Genomic DNA, 21,706 nt, shown 5'->3' with positions numbered 1-21,706 from the left:
CATGCTGCGTTGAAGTGGTTGTTGGGGTTGAAGGATCCGTCCACTAGACTCGCTAGGTGCGCTGTGAGGCTTAGTGAATTCGACTACAAGGTGGTGCACAAGCCTGGGAAGAAGCACGGTAATGTGGATGCACTGAGTAGAAAGGTGGCAAAAGTACAAGTCCTAGGTTGTGACCTAGCAGTATGGCAAGAGTTACAGGGCGCTGACAACGATTGTAAATTGTTTTGGACACAGCCACAACTTAACATGTACGACAGTCTTCTGTGAAGGGAAACGAAGTTAGGACCAAGGGTAGAAGTGCCAGCGAAACTGAGAGATGAGGGTTTAAAGGAAGCACATGATCACGTGTTATCTGGTCATGGCAGGTGTAGAGCTACGGATAGGAGAGTGGTGGAGAGGTATTGGTGGAGAGGTAGGAAAGTGGATGTGGATCAGTATGTGAAGAATTGTATACCATGTGCACAGAGAGCAGATTTGAGTCGGAAACAGATACAGCTACAACGATTGCCATAAGCGACATGTCCATTTTCTATGTTGGGAATTGATGTCTTAGGACCTTACAGTCGAACACCATCGTGGAACAGATTCGTTCTGACAGTAATGGACCATTTTTCGAGGTATGTGGAGATAGCGGCTATACCAAATCAACAGACAGCAATGGTCGTGCAAGCATTTGTAAATAACTGGATTTTGAAATTTGGTGTACCAGAGACAGTAATTACTGACAAAGGTACCAACTTCATGTCGGATTTAATGAAGGAACTGTGAAAACCGTTGAATGTAACGAAGTTGAGGACGAGCGCTTTACATCCACAGGTGAATGGAAGGACAGAACGGGTACACAGAACAATTGGGAAGATGCTGAGTTTTTATGTGGATTCTCATCACCATTTGTGGGACGAGTATTTGAAGCATATTGTATGTGCATACAATGTAAAAGTCCATACCAATACCAGTTTGTCTCCATATGAGGTAGTGTATGGGCGAAAAATGCTGTCACCATTCGGATTTAGTGAAGCTACAGAACGGAAGGACCAGTGAATCCGCACGTCAGTTCGTGAGAACGATTCAGGATGTTTGGAAACGGGTACAAAATACGAATACAAAGGCTTTGGAAAGGCAGGAAGATGCAGTGAAGCGGAAAGAAAGTTTACCACAGTATAGAGTAGGGCGATGGGTAATGTTATCCAGCCCCTATAAGCAAAAAAGGAAAACGAAGAAGTTCGTCATGAGGTATCAAGGGCCATACCAAGTAGTAGAAACCATATTCTCCGTTAATGTTAAGCTTCAGCTGCCAACTACAACAACAAAAGTACACACTAGGTGATTGCGGCCATTTAAGGGTTGTCCCGATGTGATTCCAGGCATGTCACAGAAAGGGAAGAGGAAGAAAGAGAGGTGTTCATCTCAGAGAAAACCAGGAAGATTGAGTACAGCATGATGTACCGTATGCTTTGCGACACAGAAAGTAGTGATGTATTTGTAGTTTTTTGTTTTCTTGTTATGTAGCATTGGGTTTGCATAGATTAATTAGGCACTGTATTTTCATATGTTGTATGTATTTTCGAGTGTTGTGAGCCTGCTAGGGACAGCAGTCTTTTTGAAGAGGGAGGAAGGGTGATGGTGATCCATGTCCTCAGGTCACTGAAAAGGGGAGTATTGAGCAAGTTGGTAGAAGTAAAAAACTGATGAGGTATTGTGGATCACGGCAGTTAACAGCTGGTATGCCGAGATGACAAGGGAGGAATTACGGAGCTGCCATAGAGGGAAGGAAATGGTGTGTCCAGCCAGGGTGATAACAACCATTGGATCTTCTCCACCTACGGAATATTAATGGTAGTAGCAAGTTGTTTTGAGCAGGGAGTTGGTTCAAATGGTTCAAATGGCTCTGAGCACTATGGGACTCAACTGCTGTGGTCATCAGTCCCCTAGAACTTAGAACTACTTAAACCTAACTAACCTAAGGACATCACACACATCCATGCCCGAGGCAGGATTCGAACCTGCGACCGTACCAGTCGCACGGTTCCGGACTGCACGCCTAGAACCGCGAGACCACCGCGGCCGGCGAGCAGGGAGTATTTGCTGAAGCGAAACGTATAGAGCTCGAGGGGAGCAGAATTTTAATCAATGGAACTGCGTGTAACATAATAAGACCAACCTTCCACCTGCCACCATCAATTTCAGAAGTCCCACAATTGAATGTTAAACAGCCACAGCTGTACTGGCCAGCAGCAACTTTGGAGTTTTACCAAGGCAGAATATGACCTTGTTAAATCAAACTTTGGAGTCAGGTCTGTTGAGATCCGTAAACCAGTTAGTTTCAGAGCAAGAGGGGCGCATATCAGCCGAACAGCTTGTGCAGCATGTCGCTCAATATAGGCAAAGGCAACGACAAGTGTGTGTGTGAAATCTTGTGGGACTTAACTGCTAAGGTCATCAGGCCCTAAGCTTACACACTACTTAACCTAAATTATCCTAAGGACAAACACACTCCCATGCCCGAGGGAGGACTCGAACCTCCACCGGGACCAGCCTTACAGTCTATGACTGCAGCGCCTGACACCGCTCGGCTAATCCCGCGCGGCGCAACGACAAGTAACGATCGTTTTGAGCACCTCTGTGCCAAGTGCCATTGCAGCGTTAACTTTGTTGTGTGTTGTTTTCATTCCAATCAGACGGAGAGCCAGTTCCAAGAGGGAACCGACGATAGTCCAAATCCCAGTGGATTCGATATTGAGGGCATAAGACGGGTAGGTAAGGGGTTGATCAATTGGAGTGGTCATCCAGTAAAGAATTTTTATGTTTTGTCTCTTGTCATGTGTTTTAAGATGACTAGACCACATCTAAGTTTTCTTATAGTAGCAGTAAATATGTCATAAGTACATGCTGACCCAAACAAGTTAAAGAGTAGTTAGAGGTCGTCCCAGGGACCGGGTCTTTCCAAAGGGGGGAATAATGTAGTGGCACCACCGTTTAAGATGGGAAAAGGTTAGCATCAGTGCAGTATTATGGAGCACACGTTACAGCTAGGCGTGGGCCTGTTGACAGTAAGTTACACTACCAGAGATTGTGAAGTAGAATGGAGGCCTCAGGGCTGTAGACCTGTTGAAAAGAGTAAACGCAGAGGTTGGCATGGCGCAAGTTACAGGCAGGAGGGGCCCACTGGCCCAACCCAGGTGTTGTGAGTACATGACTCGGAGCAGCGCATTAGCAAAACAGAGGCGCACAGCCACATATAAATAGGTGCCGCAAATATGTTTCACCATACTCATAACACAAAGTTATGTTTGGTTCTTTTCTTGTATTACCGTTTTCGGTACCAAATGATGGTTTGTAGCCGAAACCGCCAGTACAATAAAAGAACCGAATACAGCTTTGTGTTGTCAATTTCTACTGGGCTTTTGTTCTTCTTCAGCTTCATTATCCGATTCTTCATTTCATCCATTGTAGATGGTGGATAATTTAAATCTACCAAATATTGTTTCCATCTTTCATCATTGTTGAACTCAAAGTTGATTACAGTCCTTTCATTATCTTTCACGATCTTTTGGTTGCTCTGGTATCCCTCTTTGAAGAAGTTAACATTATGGTACAGATTTTGAGTCTCTTTTCGCAAGAAATCTTGAAGATCCGGTTCTATCTTTCCTTTGACGTAATTCTCTTTCTTCTCTTTACGTTTGCTTAGGTAGTTATCCATACTTCTTTTAACTTTGTTCTGCCTTGTGTATAATTTGCGCCTCGTGGCCACCTCTCCTTGGTTTCTCGTCTCTCGGCTGATTCCTTAAAGCTTTTTTCCCCAGCCAAATCTTGTTGTCCCTGATGTGCTTCTTGATGACTACATATGGACCTCATTTACAGAATTCCTTACTTATTTCCATAGTTCTTCTGCATTCTTTTGTGGATACTTATCCTGCAGAATTTCAAAACGTTTACTGAGCTACAATTCATATTTCCTTGTATTGTCTTTGAGCGTATTGATGTGGCAGTGTACTACTTTTTAAGGTTGATTCAGACTCTGGTTTTGGGTTGTACTTGTAGCGAGCTATTTATTAGGATATGGTCGGTCCCGCGCGCCGCACCCCGTGCTGTCTTTACATCCATCCCCCAGTTTTTTTGGGTTGTTGTCAATGACAATGTGACCAATCAGTTTAATTGTTTTACCATCTGGTAACAGCCAAGTTCCTTTGTGTATATCCTTCCACTGGAAATCTGTGCTGCCGATGAACATCCCTTTCGATGTTGCAAAGGTGATGAAGCTGACGCATTGTCGTTGCTGAGTTCATGTAAACTGTGTCTTCAAGCTGTTGAATGGAATAGCCCTTCTCTTCACAAGTTTGCATTCATAACGGCCTTTAGGACTTTATAATTGCTATTCGGAATGACATTCACCATTACTTCAAACTCTGCACAGGATTCGTCTTTCAGTTGGGGTGTGCTTTCTTCTGTCGACACATGGCAGTTCACAAACGATATTGTATATCTCTTAGTGTCTATTCTTAACACTGGTATTCAGTGGGCCACTGATGAAAACCCAGATATATTAGCAGCTGCTGCCTTACTCATACGAAATCCCATACCTCATTTGCGTCCAGAAGTACAGCTTCCATTAAACACTGTACACTTGTCGAGTTCAAGGGTAGCAGCATCCTCCCATCTAACTTCCTCTAAAGCAACTAAATCCATCCTGTATCTTTCGACCCCCTTGACTAGACCGATTGAGGCTCTTGTTTTATATGACCTACGAGTATTCTATGTTCCAAATCATATATCTCGTTCTTTTGCTTTACGTTTACTTTGTATTATGAAAAATATTTTTGTATTATGAAAAATAACAGCAAAGTACATAGCTACAACACTAGAAGGAACGATGATCTTCACTATTCTGTTTTAAATCTGCCTTTAGCACAGAAAGGAACGAATTATGCTGCCACAAAAATCTTTGGTCATTTGACAAATAGCATTAAAAGTCTGACAGATAACCAACCAAAATTTAAAAACAAATTAAAAGAATTTCTGAATGACAAATTCTTCTACGCAGTAGATGAATTTCTAGACATGAAGTAGTAACTGTAAAAAAATGAATTATTTCGTGTAAAGAAAACGTATGTTAAAGTGACACGTCCCACATCATTACAGAATGTTGTTTCATGATCTATGGAACAAGTATTAATGTACGTATGTATATGAAGGTGTTTAGGTTTTTCTGTACTGTGTTGTTTGGTATGACATTTGTAGTCTTGTTTCTTCAGAATGTTCCAGAACCTGTGGACGTTTTATTGCTGCATGTCAGTTTATGCCACTGTTCCTTGTAAGGTGTTTATTGTACCCAGTGTTTATCCTGTATTGGTGTTCCTGGATCTTTGTTGTTGATGGTAATTTGTTCTTAGTTTGTTGTTTTTCGATTTGCTGCTTTTATTTTATTGCTCAGTTTGTTTATTATTTGTGCGTTGTGCCCATTCTCTCTCGCTATCTGGTGTATCGCATTTAGTTCCTGTGTGTAACTGATTTTGTCCTGAGGGGTTATGTTAAGCTTGTGTATCATGTACCTAAAACTTGAAAGTTTGTTTGTCTGTGGGTGACTGGAATGTTTGTGAATGGTTGTGCTTGTGGCTGTGGACTTCCTGAATACCCCAAAACTATGTTTTATGCTGAATATGGTAGTGTCTAGGAAATTGCTTTTCACACCTACTTCTATCTCAGAGATGAATTTTATTCTAGGGTCAACTATTTCTACACCACTATGTAGTTGTTTTATCCAGGTGCCTGTTTGATCTACCAAACAAATGATGTCATTCACATAACGGTACAAGTATATAATCTTGTATTGTTTTGGTTGCATAATTTTCATTGAATATTTTGTTTTCTATGTGGTTCAGAAAAGAAAAGGATATAGAATAAGAATTTAGAATAAAAGATAAGTGCAGCATTCAAAATGCAGTCGACATAAATATGATGTTGATGGGTGCACAAGTGTAGCACTTCAAGGCAGATGTGAAAGCGAAACTCTTCTTGGCATGCATAACAACAAAGTGGCTGTATGCTGTAGTTTTTCAAGCAATTTACCCCTCGGACATTGTGGTTAATAACAGTAATCATGGATAAAGTAATGAATCTGGTTTTCAGTTTTATATGTTTCACCTTTGTCGTTAGGACCGTATGCCTGGTCTCACCCTAATCACGATTACGATCAAATTATTCATGATTTCTCTGAAATAAGTCAGTCAAATGTTGTGCAGAATTTCTACACAAACACATTCCATTTGCATCGTGCACCACTTGAGAATAAACTACACTCCTGGAAATTGAAATAAGAACACCGTGAATTCATTGTCCCAGGAAGGGGAAACTTTATTGACACATTCCTGGGGTCAGATACATCACATGATCACACTGACAGAACCACAGGCACAGAGACACAGGCAACAGAGCATGCACAATGTCGGCACTAGTACAGTGTATATCCACCTTTCGCAGCAATGCAGGCTGCTATTCTCCCATGGAGACGATCGTAGAGATGCTGGATGTAGTCCTGTGGAACGGCTTGCCATGCCATTTCCACCTGGCGCCTCAGTTGGACCAGCGTTCGTGCCGGACGTGCAGACTGCGTGAGACGACGCTTCATCCAGTCCCAAACATGCTCAATGGGGGACAGATCCGGAGATCTTGCTGGCCAGGGTAGTTGACTTACACCTTCTAGAGCACGTTGGGTGGCACGGGATACATGCGGACGTGCATTGTCCTGTTGGAACAGCAAGTTCCCTTGCCGGTCTAGGAATGGTAGAACGATGGGTTCGATGACGGTTTGGATGTACCGTGCACTATTCAGTGACCCCTCGACGATCACCAGTGGTGTACGGCCAGTGTAGGAGATCGCTCCCCACACCATGATGCCGGGTGTTGGCCCTGTGTGCCTCGGTCGTATGCAGTCCTGATTGTGGCGCTCACCTGCACGGCGCCAAACACGCATACGACCATCATTGGCACCAAGGCAGAAGCGACTCTCATCGCTGAAGACGACACGTCTCCATTCGTCCCTCCATTCACGCCTGTCGCAACACCACTGGAGGCGGGCTGCACGATGTTGGGGCGTGAGCGGAAGACGGCCTAACGGTGTGCGGGACCGTAGCCCAGCTTCATGGAGACGGTTGCGAATGGTCCTCGCCGATACCCCAGGAGCAACAGTGTCCCTAATTTGCTGGGAAGTGGCGGTGCGGTCCCCTACGGCACTGCGTAGGATCCTACGGTCTTGGCGTGCATCCGTGCGTCGCTGCGGTCCGGTCCCAGGTCGACGGGCACGTGCACCTTCCGCCGACCACTGGCGACAACATCGATGTACTGTGGAGACCTCACGCCCCACGTGTTGAGCAATTCGGCGGTACGTCCACCCGGCCTCCCGCATGCCCACTATACGCCCTCGCTCAAAGTCCGTCAACTGCACATACGGTTCACGTCCACGCTGTCGCGGCATGCTACCAGTGTTAAAGACTGCGATGGAGCTCCGTATGCCACGGCAAACTGGCTGACACTGACGGCGGCGGTGCACAAATGCTGCGCAGCTAGCGCCATTCGACGGCCAACACCGCGGTTCCTGGTGTGTCCGCTGTGCCGTGCGTGTGATCATTGCTTGTACAGCCCTCTCGCAGTGTCCGGAGCAAGTATGGTGGGTCTGACACACCGGTGTCAATGTGTTCTTTTTTCCATTTCCAGGAGTGTAAATATGCGGCATTTCGGAAGAGGCGTGGTGTTCCGTCACTGTATGCGATGCAGTACACGACATTAAATACCGCCTCCACAGGATAGTCTTCACCGGTAACGAAATGCTTACCAGTACTGTAAGTATGAATGTAATAAATATGCGTCGATGTGTTGTGGTAGAACATAAATGAAAAGGAACTGAAATACTAGTGTTGTAGCTACGGTTCATAAGGCTGACGCACATCTGTTGTCCATTTCAGAGACATGTGAAAGTGAAAGAATAGAAGTTAAGATATTAAAGAAAATTCATTTATTGAACATTGCACCACTGTCGCTAACACACTAACAGAAACTTTAACTTGTGGATTGCTGCCTTTTGCTTTCAGAGGGAGCGCCTACGATGGTACAACGTCAGCTCAGATTTTGGCTGCTGCTACCGTCGATTCTGGCGGTCAGATGGCGACCCCAAACACTATTCACACGGCGTCGACGACGCAATTACGTGAGTACTCTATACCCACAGTCATACGTTCTCTGGCAGACACTACTCAGTTATCATAATTCGATTTGTTTTGATTTGTTATCCCTCTTAATCATTCCCTATGTATGGAAACAATGGAACGTGAGCCAAGTTATTTCTCGAAGAGAATCATGTGACAACATGTTCAGTATATGGTAAAAGTTCATAGCAATTGTATTACAATGAACAAGCTTTAAAATTTTTTACAATGCAGTGTGTCAGCCACAATAAATACACTCAAGGCTAGAAAAAACAGAACACCTTGAACGACTAGATATAGGATGTTAATATTCATAGAATATGTACATTAGTATGTTCTGCAGATATGATCAGCATTTCAGTCACCTCAGTTCAGCATGTGTCCTGTTGCCTTGCAGGCACAGGGTCCGCCATGGGTCGTGATAACTTGCTCCATCGTGATGACATCAAAGCGTATAAAGCGTGAATGGCGTGCTGTGGCATAGTCATGAATACTGCATTCACCTGGTTCGAAAATTCATCTGTGTTGGCTGGCATTGACACACAGTGCTGCACCCATCATTTCAACCTATCCCACACATTTTCGATTGGCGACAAGTCTGGTGATCTGGTAGACCAGGTAAAAATCTGACATTTTGTGACAGCAAGAAGGCATGTGGTCGTGCAGCAACGGAGCAACACGTGGTCGTGCATTGTCTTCCTGAAAAATGGCATCAGGGGCGTTGTGCAGGAAGGGTATGTCTAAGGGGCGCTGGACGCCATTCACGTAGGTCACATTGCTCACAGTGTCCTGGATAAGCACCAACTCTGCCTAGTGGTTGTACGCAATAGCAACCCCTACCATAAGGCCTTGACTTGGCGCGCTATATGTCGTGTGTGAAGGCAGACACTGTGATTCTGCTCCTTCCTATCTGCGGCGGATCAAAATGTGACCGTCATTTCAAACAAACAGAACGTATATTCGTACAAAAACAGTATCTGATGTCATTTGGGTCCCCAGTGACATCATATCTTACACCATTGACATCTAGCATGTTCCTGCACATTCGTCAAAGGAAAGTGGAGAAGTGACAACATGCACGTAACCCGTGCAATAATAAACTGCGACAGACTGTCACCCCTGATAGTGTACGATATGTTACGCTGATTCACTGTTGCGCCAGAGCCGAGGAGGATGCAGATTGTCCTGCAATGCCACTCAGATGAGTATCGATTATCTCGGGGGGGGGGGGGGTCTGGGTGGTGTGACCTGACCCATCTCATGGTGCTCTACGGTCTTCTGTGAACCATTCTCCACACACCTAATGCACAGCTGAAACATTTCACCCCACATGATGAGCAATTTCCAGGTGGTTGCATCACATTCTCTAATGCATATAACGTGCCCTCTTTCAAACTCACTCATTTGATGGTAAAGTTTGTGCATACATCTGCGGGGCATCGTGCATATTTGCTCAAGTCACGCTAATCTGTTACCTTTGGTTTATAGCAGCAACCAGAGCCACCAACATTACTGGTAGGTGGTGTTGCGCTGTGACATCAAAGTTGACCTTGAAGCCACAGCCCGACATGGTTCAAATAGTAATCTTTTCTGCAGAACGTACTAATGTACATGTCAGTAGTAGGGCAAGAAGAGCATAAGTGCAATTGGTTAGAGTGGGTTGCCTACATGAGGGGCAAACCTATTGTTCTCCTTTGATTGACAGGTCCTTAACCTGTTGTTCTGCTAAGTGGATTATGACCCCCTGGAATAATCGTTCCCTTTGATTGATAGGTCCTTAACGTATTGCTCTCCCACCCCTACCCCTGCCCCTCCTCCTCCCAACCCCTCAGGAAACCTCCAACTCTCCCCCTCGCTGATAAAAGCACACATTTGATATTTATTTGATTGACTACTTAATTAAATTGATCAATTAATTAACCTCTCCCCTCTATTAACACCCCTATCAATCCTACCCTGCCCTCTCACCCTCCTCTACCTGGAAATTGGTAGCTCTGTGGTGGAGAGGAAGGATCTCACGATAGGAGATTCAGTTACAAAGCAGAAAGTATCCTGTTTATTTATAAAAAAATCAATTTGCAGGGGTTCGATCTTTCTTGCTCATCATTCTCTGCTGTTGGCAAAGATGCAGGTCTTGTAAGCTACATCCTGTAGTGTTGCTCTTGGGGACGAAAAGAAAAATAATTGTTACTTTTTTTCTAATGTTGAAAAAGTAAATATTTTGGTGGGCCACTTGGTAACAGAATCAGGGATTGATTAAACTATTATAATAACATAGGTTGAGCATTAAATACCTGAATAAGAGCAGCATATTGATATATATTTGAAATCGTTCGGAAGAAACATTATCAAAAAAAATGGCGCTGAGCACTATGGGACTCAACTGCTGAGGTCATTAGTCCCCTAGAACTCAGAACTAGTTAAACCTAACTAACCTAAGGACATCACAAACATCCATGCCCGAGGCAGGATTCGAACCTGCGACCGTAGCGGTCTTGCGGTTCCAGACTGCAGCGCCTTTAACCGCACGGCCACTTCGGCCGGCTAGAAACATGATCATTTCTGTGCATTTTTATAGTCGCGATGTAGTCATACCCGGATCAACACTAAGGGACCAGAAGATTTATAGACTTTAAAAGAAATGCAACACTACACAAAAAGAGTTGATTCAGAAATAATAGGAAAACGATAATGTTCCCTCTGCCTCATGCTGCGTTCGGCCCATCAGCGTGATCGTAATTTCTGGTGATGAAGTAACACAAAATAAATATCCTTCAGGTAAATAAGGAGATGGAAATCATCAAGGTTAATTTACGAAAATAAGCACACTTATCTTTAACAAGCGTTTTTTTTTAATGCTACGTACCTTTCCATATTAAATTAGAACAGATGACCATTGTGGTTAAATACGTTGTACATAACAGTCAAAATGTCCTCTTGATGCTTCCTGTTCGTAATCAGTTACAAGAAACTACATGTTTTCTCATAGAAAAAAAAGAAAAATAACAATTAGCATATTCACTCAATATTTTCACATAAAATATAAAATACAGTTGCGGAACGCAGCAAGTCCGCGTCCGCCTTTCATAGAGTACAAAAACTAAAAGGTGAGGCGCCAAAAGCTTCATTTGTCTTGAAACAACAGAATTCTTTTTTATACTATTAATCGATACATGTACATAGAGATTTACAGGCACCGCGCAAGAACGGCAAAGATAAAGAATAATAGACTCTGTCGCTGCTATGCGATGGTTCATTTCTTTTACTTTACAATTGTTCGATAACTTTAGGCCATGAGGCATTTACTATTGAGCGTATATTAATGTTTGTGAGGCGAAAATTACTAATATTACAATCCCAAAGAAATAATTAAATCGATCGCTTTTCTTTTTATCCCGATCGCATAAGGAATACTTTCATGAAACACCTATCACACATAATTACAGTGTTAAAAATCTTTCGATCGCGAAGCATGCACCATCCACTGTCCCACATAGAACGCCACCCATGCAGGCTGCTTGGAGTCGGAGTAACAGGGGGCCCCCACGAAACAACCTGTCCATCAATGGCTGTGCCATGTGCCAATTTCCGAGAGGTGGCTGCTCAGAACCCTTAACAACATACGGGATGTCAGGCTAATCCCAGAACAAAAGAACCCAAGTAATTCCTGTCGAAATACGTGTTCTCTCTCTATTTCTCCTCGTGTAATGCACCATTGCAAGGCTTGCATACGCCTTCGGTCACCGAACCACAAATAAAGCAGCATTTATCCTGTAAACCCCTGTGCAATGTCGATTTATGTGAGAACTCCTTCCAAGGCAACTGCCTGACTGAGAAACGATCCAGAAATACTGCTTAAGTTAGTAAATAATTAATTTCCTGTCACATGATCATGATGCAGGTGATATATGGCGGACGTGGTAGCTATCTCGCGCACCCAAATTGGTGATATCACAAAACTAGTAGCAGGCTGACTCGAAATACACTTTTCGAAAATGATCATTGCATATATATATATATATATATATATATATATATATATATATATATATATATATATACTCCTGGAAATTGAAATAAGAACACCGTGAATTCATTGTCCCAGGAAGGGGAAACTTTATTGACACATTCCTGGGGTCAGATACATCACATGATCACACTGACAGAACCACAGGCACATAGACACAGGCAACAGAGCATGCACAATGCCGGCACTAGTACAGTGTATATCCACCTTTCGCAGCAATGCAGGCTGCTATTCTCCCATGGAGACGATCGTAGAGATGCTGGATGTAGTCCTGTGGAACGGCTTGCCATGCCATTTCCACCTGGCGCCTCAGTTGGACCAGCGTTCGTGCTGGACGTGCAGACCGCGTGAGACGACGCTTCATCCAGTCCCAAACATGCTCAATGGGGGACAGATCCGGAGATCTTGCTGGCCAGGGTAGTTGACTTACACCTTCTAGAGCACGTTGGGTGGCACGGGATACATGCGGACGTGCATTGTCCTGTTGGAACAGCAAGTTCCCTTGCCGGTCTAGGAATGGTAGAACGATGGGTTCGATGACGGTTTGGATGTACCGTGCACTATTCAGTGTCCCCTCGACGATCACCAGTGGTGTACGGCCAGTGTAGGAGATCGCTCCCCACACCATGATGCCGGGTGTTGGCCCTGTGTGCCTCGGTCGTATGCAGTCCTGATTGTGGCGCTCACCTGCACGGCGCCAAACACGCATACGACCATCATTGGCACCAAGGCAGAAGCGACTCTCATCGCTGAAGACGACACGTCTCCATTCGTCCCTCCATTCACGCCTGTCGCGACACCACTGGAGGCGGGCTGCACGATGTTGGGGCGTGAACGGAAGACGGCCTAACGGTGTGCGGGACCGTAGCCCAGCTTCATGGAGACGGTTGCGAATGGTCCTCGCCGATACCCCAGGAGCAACAGTGTCCCTAATTTGCTGGGAAGTGGCGGTGCGGTCCCCTACGGCACTGCGTAGGATCCTACGGTCTTGGCGTGCATCCGTGCGTCGCTGCGGTCCGGTCCCAGGTCGACGGGCACGTGCACCTTCCGCCGACCACTGGCGACAACATCGATGTACTGTGGAGACCTCACGCCCCACGTGTTGAGCAATTCGGCGGTACGTCCACCCGGCCTCCCGCATGCCCACTATACGCCCTCGCTCAAAGTCCGTCAACTGCACATACGGTTCACGTCCACGCTGTCGCGGCATGCTACCAGTGTTAAAGACTGCGATGGAGCTCCGTATGCCACGGCAAACTGGCTGACACTGACGGCGGCGGTGCACAAATTCTGCGCAGCTAGCGCCATTCGACGGCCAACACCGCGGTTCCTGGTGTGTCCGCTGTGCCGTGCGTGTGATCATTGCTTGTACAGCCCTCTCGCAGTGTCCGGAGCAAGTATGGTGGGTCTGACACACCGGTGTCAATGTGTTCTTTTTTCCATTTCCAGGAGTATATATATATATATATATATATATATATATATATATATATATATATATATATATATATATATATAGAGAGAGAGAGAGAGAGAGAGAGAGAGAGAGAGAGAGAGAACGAGAGAGCTGTAGTTTGCTTTGCAACTGACATAGGAACTTGTTCTGGTGTAACCACAAGCGCCGGAACGAAGATGAAGAATGGAAGACCAGAGAAGGCAGTGAAACGACGCTGACCAATGGTGCGCTGATGAGGACCGCACCACGACAAGAGCGCCCCCTGCAAGAAGTGAATATAAGCGCCGCTCCTGTCAGCCTCAGCCGCTCAGATCGTCTCAGTATACGGACATTAGGAAACGTATTCGCGGAGCATAGCAAGGCATAGGAGAGAGTGCTACGGTATCGTGATCCATATCGTACTTAGTTGGACTTTGTCTATAGCGAAGATCATTACTGTTTGCATTACAAAGTACTGTTAATATGCTTTATAGAAATAAAACTACTAATGTTATTTGCTTGAATTGTTGTATAGCATTCAGAGAACGTAGCATCCTTTAGGCATCCTATACAAACGGGTACGCAAGACCCAACAGAGCTAGTACGAGATATTTCATTGTCACCTACTCTTAACTGCCCCAGCCTTCCTGTGCATCTTTCATGAGGTACACTTCATTAACTGCTTCATGAGTTGTGGTGTGGAATATCGCATCTTGAAGATGGCACAAATGCTGCTTCAGAAGACGTGCCACGCAAATATTAATTAAATCGTTAAGATGGTCATTCAACAATTTGCTTCAAACCATTTAAAACTACTCGAAATGAAGAGAAAGATCGTCACTGCTCAGTAGTTTGTGTGCATAAACAACAGTGCTTTGTTTTTGACAAGAAATTTCATTAAATAATCCAAACCTATTAGTATCTGACGCCACGAATAGAGCCGGTGATGTTTGAAACGATAGTTGGAATTTCACATCTCGATGTGAATTTACACCATCACGGTTATAAAGTTCCTGAACACAACAGGTCTGCTAAGTGCCTATTATTATTTGGCGTCACGACTGGAACGATAGTTGAATTTCAAATTTCGGCGTCAATTTATACTGTCACGATTAGAGTCCCCAACCACTACAGGTCTGTTACGTGTTTCTTTTTTTAAAAATGTTCTATAGAATTCCTAAGCTAACTGCATCTCTCAGCTACACCAGGACGAAGAAGGGGGGAGGAAAGGGTATACCATGTGATAGGATACTAACAACAACAAATATCACCGCGATGTATTGAGAAACACGATCCATTCACGGCTAGATGACTGAGATCGTTGAAAACTCTCTCACAGCCCACGTACTGTCCTTCTGGACGCCCACACACGCGGTACCACAGTACAGCACCAGCAGAAGAAACTGCCACCGTAAACGTGGCTCACGACTGCTGCCGCGGAAGCACGTGTCAGCCAGAGAGAGGCCCGCAGACCATGGAGGACCTGAGTGGTAGGAGTTCAAACGCTACCAATACTCCTAGCGCAAACACTCATCATACTGAATCTTCTCGAATATCGGCAGAATATACATGCGACACATTGCAGTCCCGAAGGCGACTCAGCACAAACTGGGTTTGCTAGTTCACTATTCATACAGGTAAGAAAAGGGGGCTACTGCACTTTCAACTACCTAGTTTCAACTACTTTTTAAGATCACCCTACTACACACTTCCCCTATCCGAAATACACGCACATGAATCAATGTATATTTGAAATTTTTGGTAGATTAGCGAATAAGACAGGTAAATATTCTAGTACAAAATTTTGATTAACTTTTGCTTATACATTTACATACAGAAAACAGCTCTTTTCTTATTTTTGTTAGTTTTAGTTTTAATAACGTCCAATTTAATTTTTAACTTGTACTTTATATCTACATCTGAATCATCTGTTTCTTTCTCCAGCCAGTAATTTGACAAATACAGACAAGGTATATTCTTGAATTCCAGTATGTATCTAATTTTTTTTCCTGCAAGCTATCTCTGTTGTGACTTTAACAGTTAGTTCCGCTCCTTCTGGCAGTTATTCTAGACGAAAGTATACGGTGATCTTAATTTTTCCTCTCATTTCGTGCTTAATGCTGTTATAACACTCCACATCTTTCCAGGTGTAGGCTGCCAGTTCTTCTGCTGCACATTATTGTGGAATTTCGGTATAGAACTTTAGGTTTCGAACTTTTGCAAACGAATTGCCATTAACAGTTGTTATTTTGTCGGTTTTTAGCTCTGAAAACGGTTATTTTGTGTTAAGTGTGTGACTTCAAGCCCACCACATTTCGATATAGGGTAACCATCCTTTTTAAGCAGATCCGAGGAGGGATGGAGTTTGATAAATAGATTTTTCGCGTGTCCTTTAACATAATAAACGTGCTCCAATCCACCGTTTTCGGCCAGTATTCAACATATGGCCACTTACCACTGATCTTTACAGTAAATGCTATGATCTTATATTCCTCAGTCGTAGCTAGATTTCTCCATACACTGTGTGGTCTGTACATCCACAATAGCTTCTTCCTTTTCCATTTGCGTCTTATATTCTTCCTTTATGGTGGTTTTCTTCTTCAAATACTCCAGTTCTCATTTCTTTACTTTGATGTCCTCCATTTCCAGTTTCCTTTTCCATGCACGTAACGCATTAACTGTACTTAAAGGTGTAATATCTTGTTCATTTGATAAATTGGTTCTTTTCTTAGGACTTGTTGTATAACATTGTGTTAATTAACCCTAATTCTGCGATACCTATATTGGACGGTATTGTGGAGAACAATGCTCTAGATTGAGAAATATAAGTTTCTCCGGTTTTAACATTACACTTCTGTATAATAGTTACAAAATTTTTACTTACGTAGTCAAAATAATGGGTTTGGATTGTTTAATGAAATTTCTCGTCGAAACATAACACTGTTGTTTATGCACAGAAACTACTGTGCAGTGTCGATGTTTTTTTTTTTTTTATTTCGAGTAGTTTTAAACTGTGAGAAAGAAATTGTTAGAATGCCATATTAACGATTTAATCTCATGGCATGTCTTCTGAAGCAGCATTTGTGACATCTTCAGGATGTAATATTTCACACACGATTTAATAACTGCTGAAGCAGTTCAGGAAGTGTACCTCAAGAAAGGTGCACAGGAAGTCTGGGATAGTTTAAAGTCCATGGCGGAATGAAATATCTCATGCGAGCTCTTATGTCATTTCCAAAGCAAACTGGTGCGCTATCCCTCTCTCTCTCTCCCTCTCTCTCTCTCTCTCTCTCTCTCTCTCTCTCTCTCTCTGTTTGCTACGATCTTGTTTTAAAAGTGTATTTTGAGTCGGCCGGCAACTAGTTTTGTGACATCGTCAATTTGCGTGTATGAGACAGCTACGGCATCCGCCTGAGTATCCCCTACATCATGATTACGTGACAGGAAATTAATTACTTATTAATTTCAGCAGTATTTATGGATCGATTCTCATCCAGGCATTTGCCTTGGAAGGAGTTCTCGTGTGCATCGGTTTTCTACAAGGGTTTACAGGGTAAACACTGCTTTATTTGTGGTTCGGTCCGACCGCACCGACGGCCCAAACAGGCCTGGCAGTGGCACTTTACTCGAGGAGAAATAGAGAGGGAGCACGTGTTTCGAAAGGAATTTCTCGGGTGCTTTCGTTCGGAGATTAGCGTGAATCTGGTCTCTTAGTCATGCGGCCCCAGCGGCCACCCCTTGGACACCGGCGCGTGGCACGGCCGTTGACGGACAGGACAGGTCGGGTCGCTTCGTGGGAGCCCCTGTACACTCCGGCTCCAACGAGCCTGCATGGGTGTCGTTCTATGTGGGCCAGTGGATGGCGCATGCTTCTCGATCGAAAGATTAACTACGTGTGATGGATGTTTCATAACGGTACGCCTTGCGCGATCAGGATGAAAAGAAAATCGATCGATATAATTACTTCTTTTCGATGTATTTTAGATGACTTGCATCTTCCTAAATAGCAGAGAATGATGAGCAAGAGAGATCCAACCCCTGCAAACTGATTTTTTAAAAAATAAACCGTCTGCTTTATAATTAAATTTCCTGTCAGTGATAGCCTTACTCTACACCATAGAGCCGCCAATTATTGGAAGTGGGTGGGGGTGGGGGGGGGTGTTATCAGAGGTCATCATCATAAATTAAAGGCTATGCCTTGTCGATTTAGCCACGTCCCTCTTATCAGTGGTGGAGGGATTAATTAATTGATCAATTTAATTAAGTAGTCAATCAAATAGATACCAAAAGTGTGCTTGCATCAGTGAAGGGGAGGTGGAGGATTGGAGGTTTCCTGAGGGGTTGGAAGGAGGAGGGGGAGGGGCAGGCTTGGCGAGCAAGAGGTTAAGGACCTGTCATTCAAAAGAGAGCAATGGGTTTGCCCCTGATGTAGGCAACCCACACTAAAACCAATTGCGCTCTTTCTCTCCTTGCCCTGCTATCCATGTGTTGTGAATATGAACATTTTATCTCTAGTCTTTCAAGTTGTTCCTTTTTTTCTGAAAATGATTGTATTAATGTGTAAATTCACACATCAAAAGTACTTGGACAGGGATGCAGTATGTCACCGACCTTGTTTAAAATATATATGCAATGTACGCTGGAACGTTGGAAGCAATCGTGTGAACGTATGAATGCCTTCCTAGCATGGAACTATCTACTCATTAGTATTTGCCAATGATGAAGCCCTGATATCGTAAAGTAGGGAGAATTAAAAATATATGATAATGAAGAGGGCTTCGAAAAAATATTATCAAGACAGAATATCTATTAGTGGGAGGAAATGGAAGGAATGTAGTTCTACCACAAGGATCTATTAAAGCAGTTTAAATTCTTAGGATCGGTAATCCATACTTCGGGAAGCTGTGAAGGAGATATGGAAGGCAGGGTCCAACAGGCAAGAGAAGCAATTAAGATGTAAGTGGAATTCTGTGTAACAGGGCAAATACCACAAGAAACACAGAAGAGGATTCTGCCAACAGTAGTTGAAAGTATACTAACTTGGTCTATTGCATTTCAAATTGGACGAAAAATTAGAAAATTGACTCCAAAAGAAGACAAATTTTATAAAATTATCTCCTAAATGTTTACTAGTTTTCGAATTAAAATTCGGTAAAGCTTGCTTTATTTACTGAGCGCAACAGTTTTTCTTGTTGGTTGGTCGATTTGGAGGAGGGTCCAAACAGTGAGGTTATCGGTCGTATCAGATTAGGGAATGATGGGGAAGGAAGTAGGCCGCGCCCTTTCAAAGTAACCATCTCGACATTTGTCCTAAGTGATTTAGGGAAATCACGGAAAACATAGATCAGAACGGGCGGGTTTGGATTAAACCTTCGTCCACCTGAATGCGAGTCCCAGTGTGCTAACCACTGCGGCACTGCATTTGGTCAATTTGTCTGCTGGGTAACTCAAGTACCTTATGTCGGATTCCTGTGAACTACGATTCATTTAGAAGCTGAACGTCTGTTGTCGATTTAGTTAACTGAGTTTCGGCTTAGACGGCCATCACCAGTCTACAACTCTCATTGTCAAAGAGGTTACAATATTTGTAAATAGGATTGGGAAAGATGTTGCTCACCTAGAGTGAGGCACGAACATAGAATAAATATCATCTTTGACAGTGAAGTGGTAATGCAATTAACAAGTTACAAGTTTAACATTAAATGCTTAAATGTAAGCGGCAATCAAAAAGCTTCCATTTGACGGTGTCGCTGCAGTATATATGCAATGTAGTGTGACTCCGATCTAAGTATATAAGAACCGACGTGTAGGCAAGAGATTAGTGTGAAATTCGTGTCTTTCTGATGTGCATGCGATAAATGCGGAAACGTGAACAATGGCGATGCTGTTACTAAGTGCGTCCAAACAGGACCAACGTGCTGTTCCTCGCTTCTTGGGTGTCGGAGGACAAACACCTGTGAATATCCATCAGAGACTGAAGAATGTATGTGAGGTAGCATGTTTGGCAGAAACCATAATGGACTGTGGAATGGCGCGGCAACTTCCGAGCTGGTCGCGATTCGATACAAGATGCCGGTCTATCTGGGAGGTTAGCCTCATCACAGACCAGCTCAAGTGGGAGACACTCGAGCACCTATCCAGTAGTTCTGTTCTCTCCCCGTGCGGTTATCACGCGTTTGGTCTCTTTATAAAGGCTTCGACGGGTAGACGCTCCCTGTCGGACAAGGATGTGCAGCAGCAGATACGGAATTCCTCGCGCAGCAGGATGCGTTTTTTCGCCAGATGGGTATCTTCAACGTCGTTTGTCGGTGGGATTATTGCCTCAGTGCTCACGGTGATTTCGTCTGACTGGGATACCGATTCTGTACTGTACAATCTTCGAACGGAAACTTTTTGATCGCTCCTTATGAAGGGACCAAACCAGAAAAAGACCATTAAAACGAATCTCGAAATAAAGTTCCTATATAAGATTTTAAATTAAATTAACAGTCTCTACAAAATAAAATTAATAGCTGACAAGAGTACTAAAGAAACAAATACAGGAAAATGAAGAACTAAAAAAGAACAGTCAGTAAAGGAAGCACTGGAAAACTGATGGTATTAAACGAAGTTTAGAGAAGGGGGATTTTTTAGCTGTGTCTGGACATTCCGCATTAAACCTGGAGATTCCAGTGTTTCCAACAATTTAAGATTTTGGTTTTCGTTTGCTAGATGGAAGACTGGGCACTGTGGCTGGAAATTGTGGTCCTCACTCAATACATGCCCAGCAAATGTGGAGTGACCAATATAAATCTTATCGCAGTAAGGACAATATTTTTATCTACCCCACTGTTGGCTAGTAATTGGGTTATCTTTGGTATTGAAAATACCTTGGCCTCAAAAAATGTTCAAATGTGTGTGAAATCTTATGGGACTTAACTGCTAAGGTCATCAGTCCCTAAGCTTACACACTACTTAACCTAAATTATCCTAGGGACAAACACACACACCCATGCCCGAGGGAGGACTCGAACCTCCGCCAGGACCAGCCGCACGGTCCGTGACTGCAGCGCCTCAGACCGTTCGGCTACCTTGGTCTGTTGTGTGCCTCAAATAGTAGGAAATCCTATAGTTGCTGTATTTCAGTGTTTTTGCTACACTGTGTGATATCCGTAAAACATAGAAAATATTGTTTTCCGTTTCTTTTGATTATGTATTTAACGTATGTTAAGAAGCGATTTCCGTGTTTTGACTACAGTGAACGAACTCATTACCTGTAGTCAGTATTACATTTTAAATTCGAATATATAGTTGCTGTAAATCTGTACGTATCAAAATTAAAGCACCTGACGTGCTTTTCTATCTAAATGTTACGGTTGATCTCAAGAACTACTGTGGAGTTTTTGATACGGTTTTAGACAGATTCAAGAGGAAGATTTGTGTAGCCTATATCAGTATATATTACAAACTAGTCGTCACACCGTAGATACCTAGTGTTAACGATGCTAAGCGAGGGTGGGTTGCTGGTAAACGAAAAAATAAGCAAGCATAAGAATGGAAGAGCTTAATTTATTAACAGAAGGGTGCTAAAAGTAGGATTTCTTCCTACACTGTGATACGATAATGGTCTCGAAGGGCATAAAAGAGGGGGCGTCTTTGGTAAGAAATTGAGGGTGCGAACCCGTGCCCGGAAACGTCATCCAGCTACACCATAGAGCGTGGAAACCACAGCGTGCTACGCGTGTCGCAAGGGCAGAGACAGCGATTGAAGTGGTGATGCTGCACTAGCGCCCTCTACGATGTTGTTGTGACAGGCGGGGATGGGCTCGACACAGTCTAACGCCCTCAATACTGTCAGACCCATTGCGTGAATGTACGATTCCAGTCTGTGAGAACACAACGTCACATCTGTCGGCGAAGTGACTGTGTCACGCCAAGCGTTGATCTCGCGGTTTCGACGCTCTGTTGCGTCTTTGGGTGATGCTTCTAGACATAAGTTCCTACACTTAGTTTGTCAGTGAAGACATCGTCTACATGCAGAGCCCTGCCAACATGACCCTGTGTGAT

At 43.8% G+C, this 21,706-nt stretch overlaps 1 protein-coding gene across 8 annotated transcripts in view; it reads left to right on the top strand.

The window, feature by feature from the left end:
- Positions 1 to 21,706, top strand: part of LOC126237173 (uncharacterized) — a 753,602-nt gene that overhangs the window by 660,473 nt on the left and 71,423 nt on the right. For all 8 annotated transcript variants that reach the window (XM_049947036.1, XM_049947037.1, XM_049947038.1 and 5 more), the window contains one exon: positions 8,085 to 8,200. In XM_049947036.1, the coding sequence (XP_049802993.1) occupies positions 8,085 to 8,200 (116 nt within the window). The remainder of the gene's footprint in view (positions 1 to 8,084; positions 8,201 to 21,706) is intronic.

This window comes from Schistocerca nitens, chromosome 2 (assembly GCF_023898315.1).
Source record: "Schistocerca nitens isolate TAMUIC-IGC-003100 chromosome 2, iqSchNite1.1, whole genome shotgun sequence".
Classification (NCBI taxonomy): Eukaryota; Metazoa; Arthropoda; class Insecta; order Orthoptera; family Acrididae; genus Schistocerca; species Schistocerca nitens.
The sequence above is the reverse complement of the archived record's forward strand: the minus strand, read 5'-3'. Positions and strand labels throughout refer to the sequence as shown.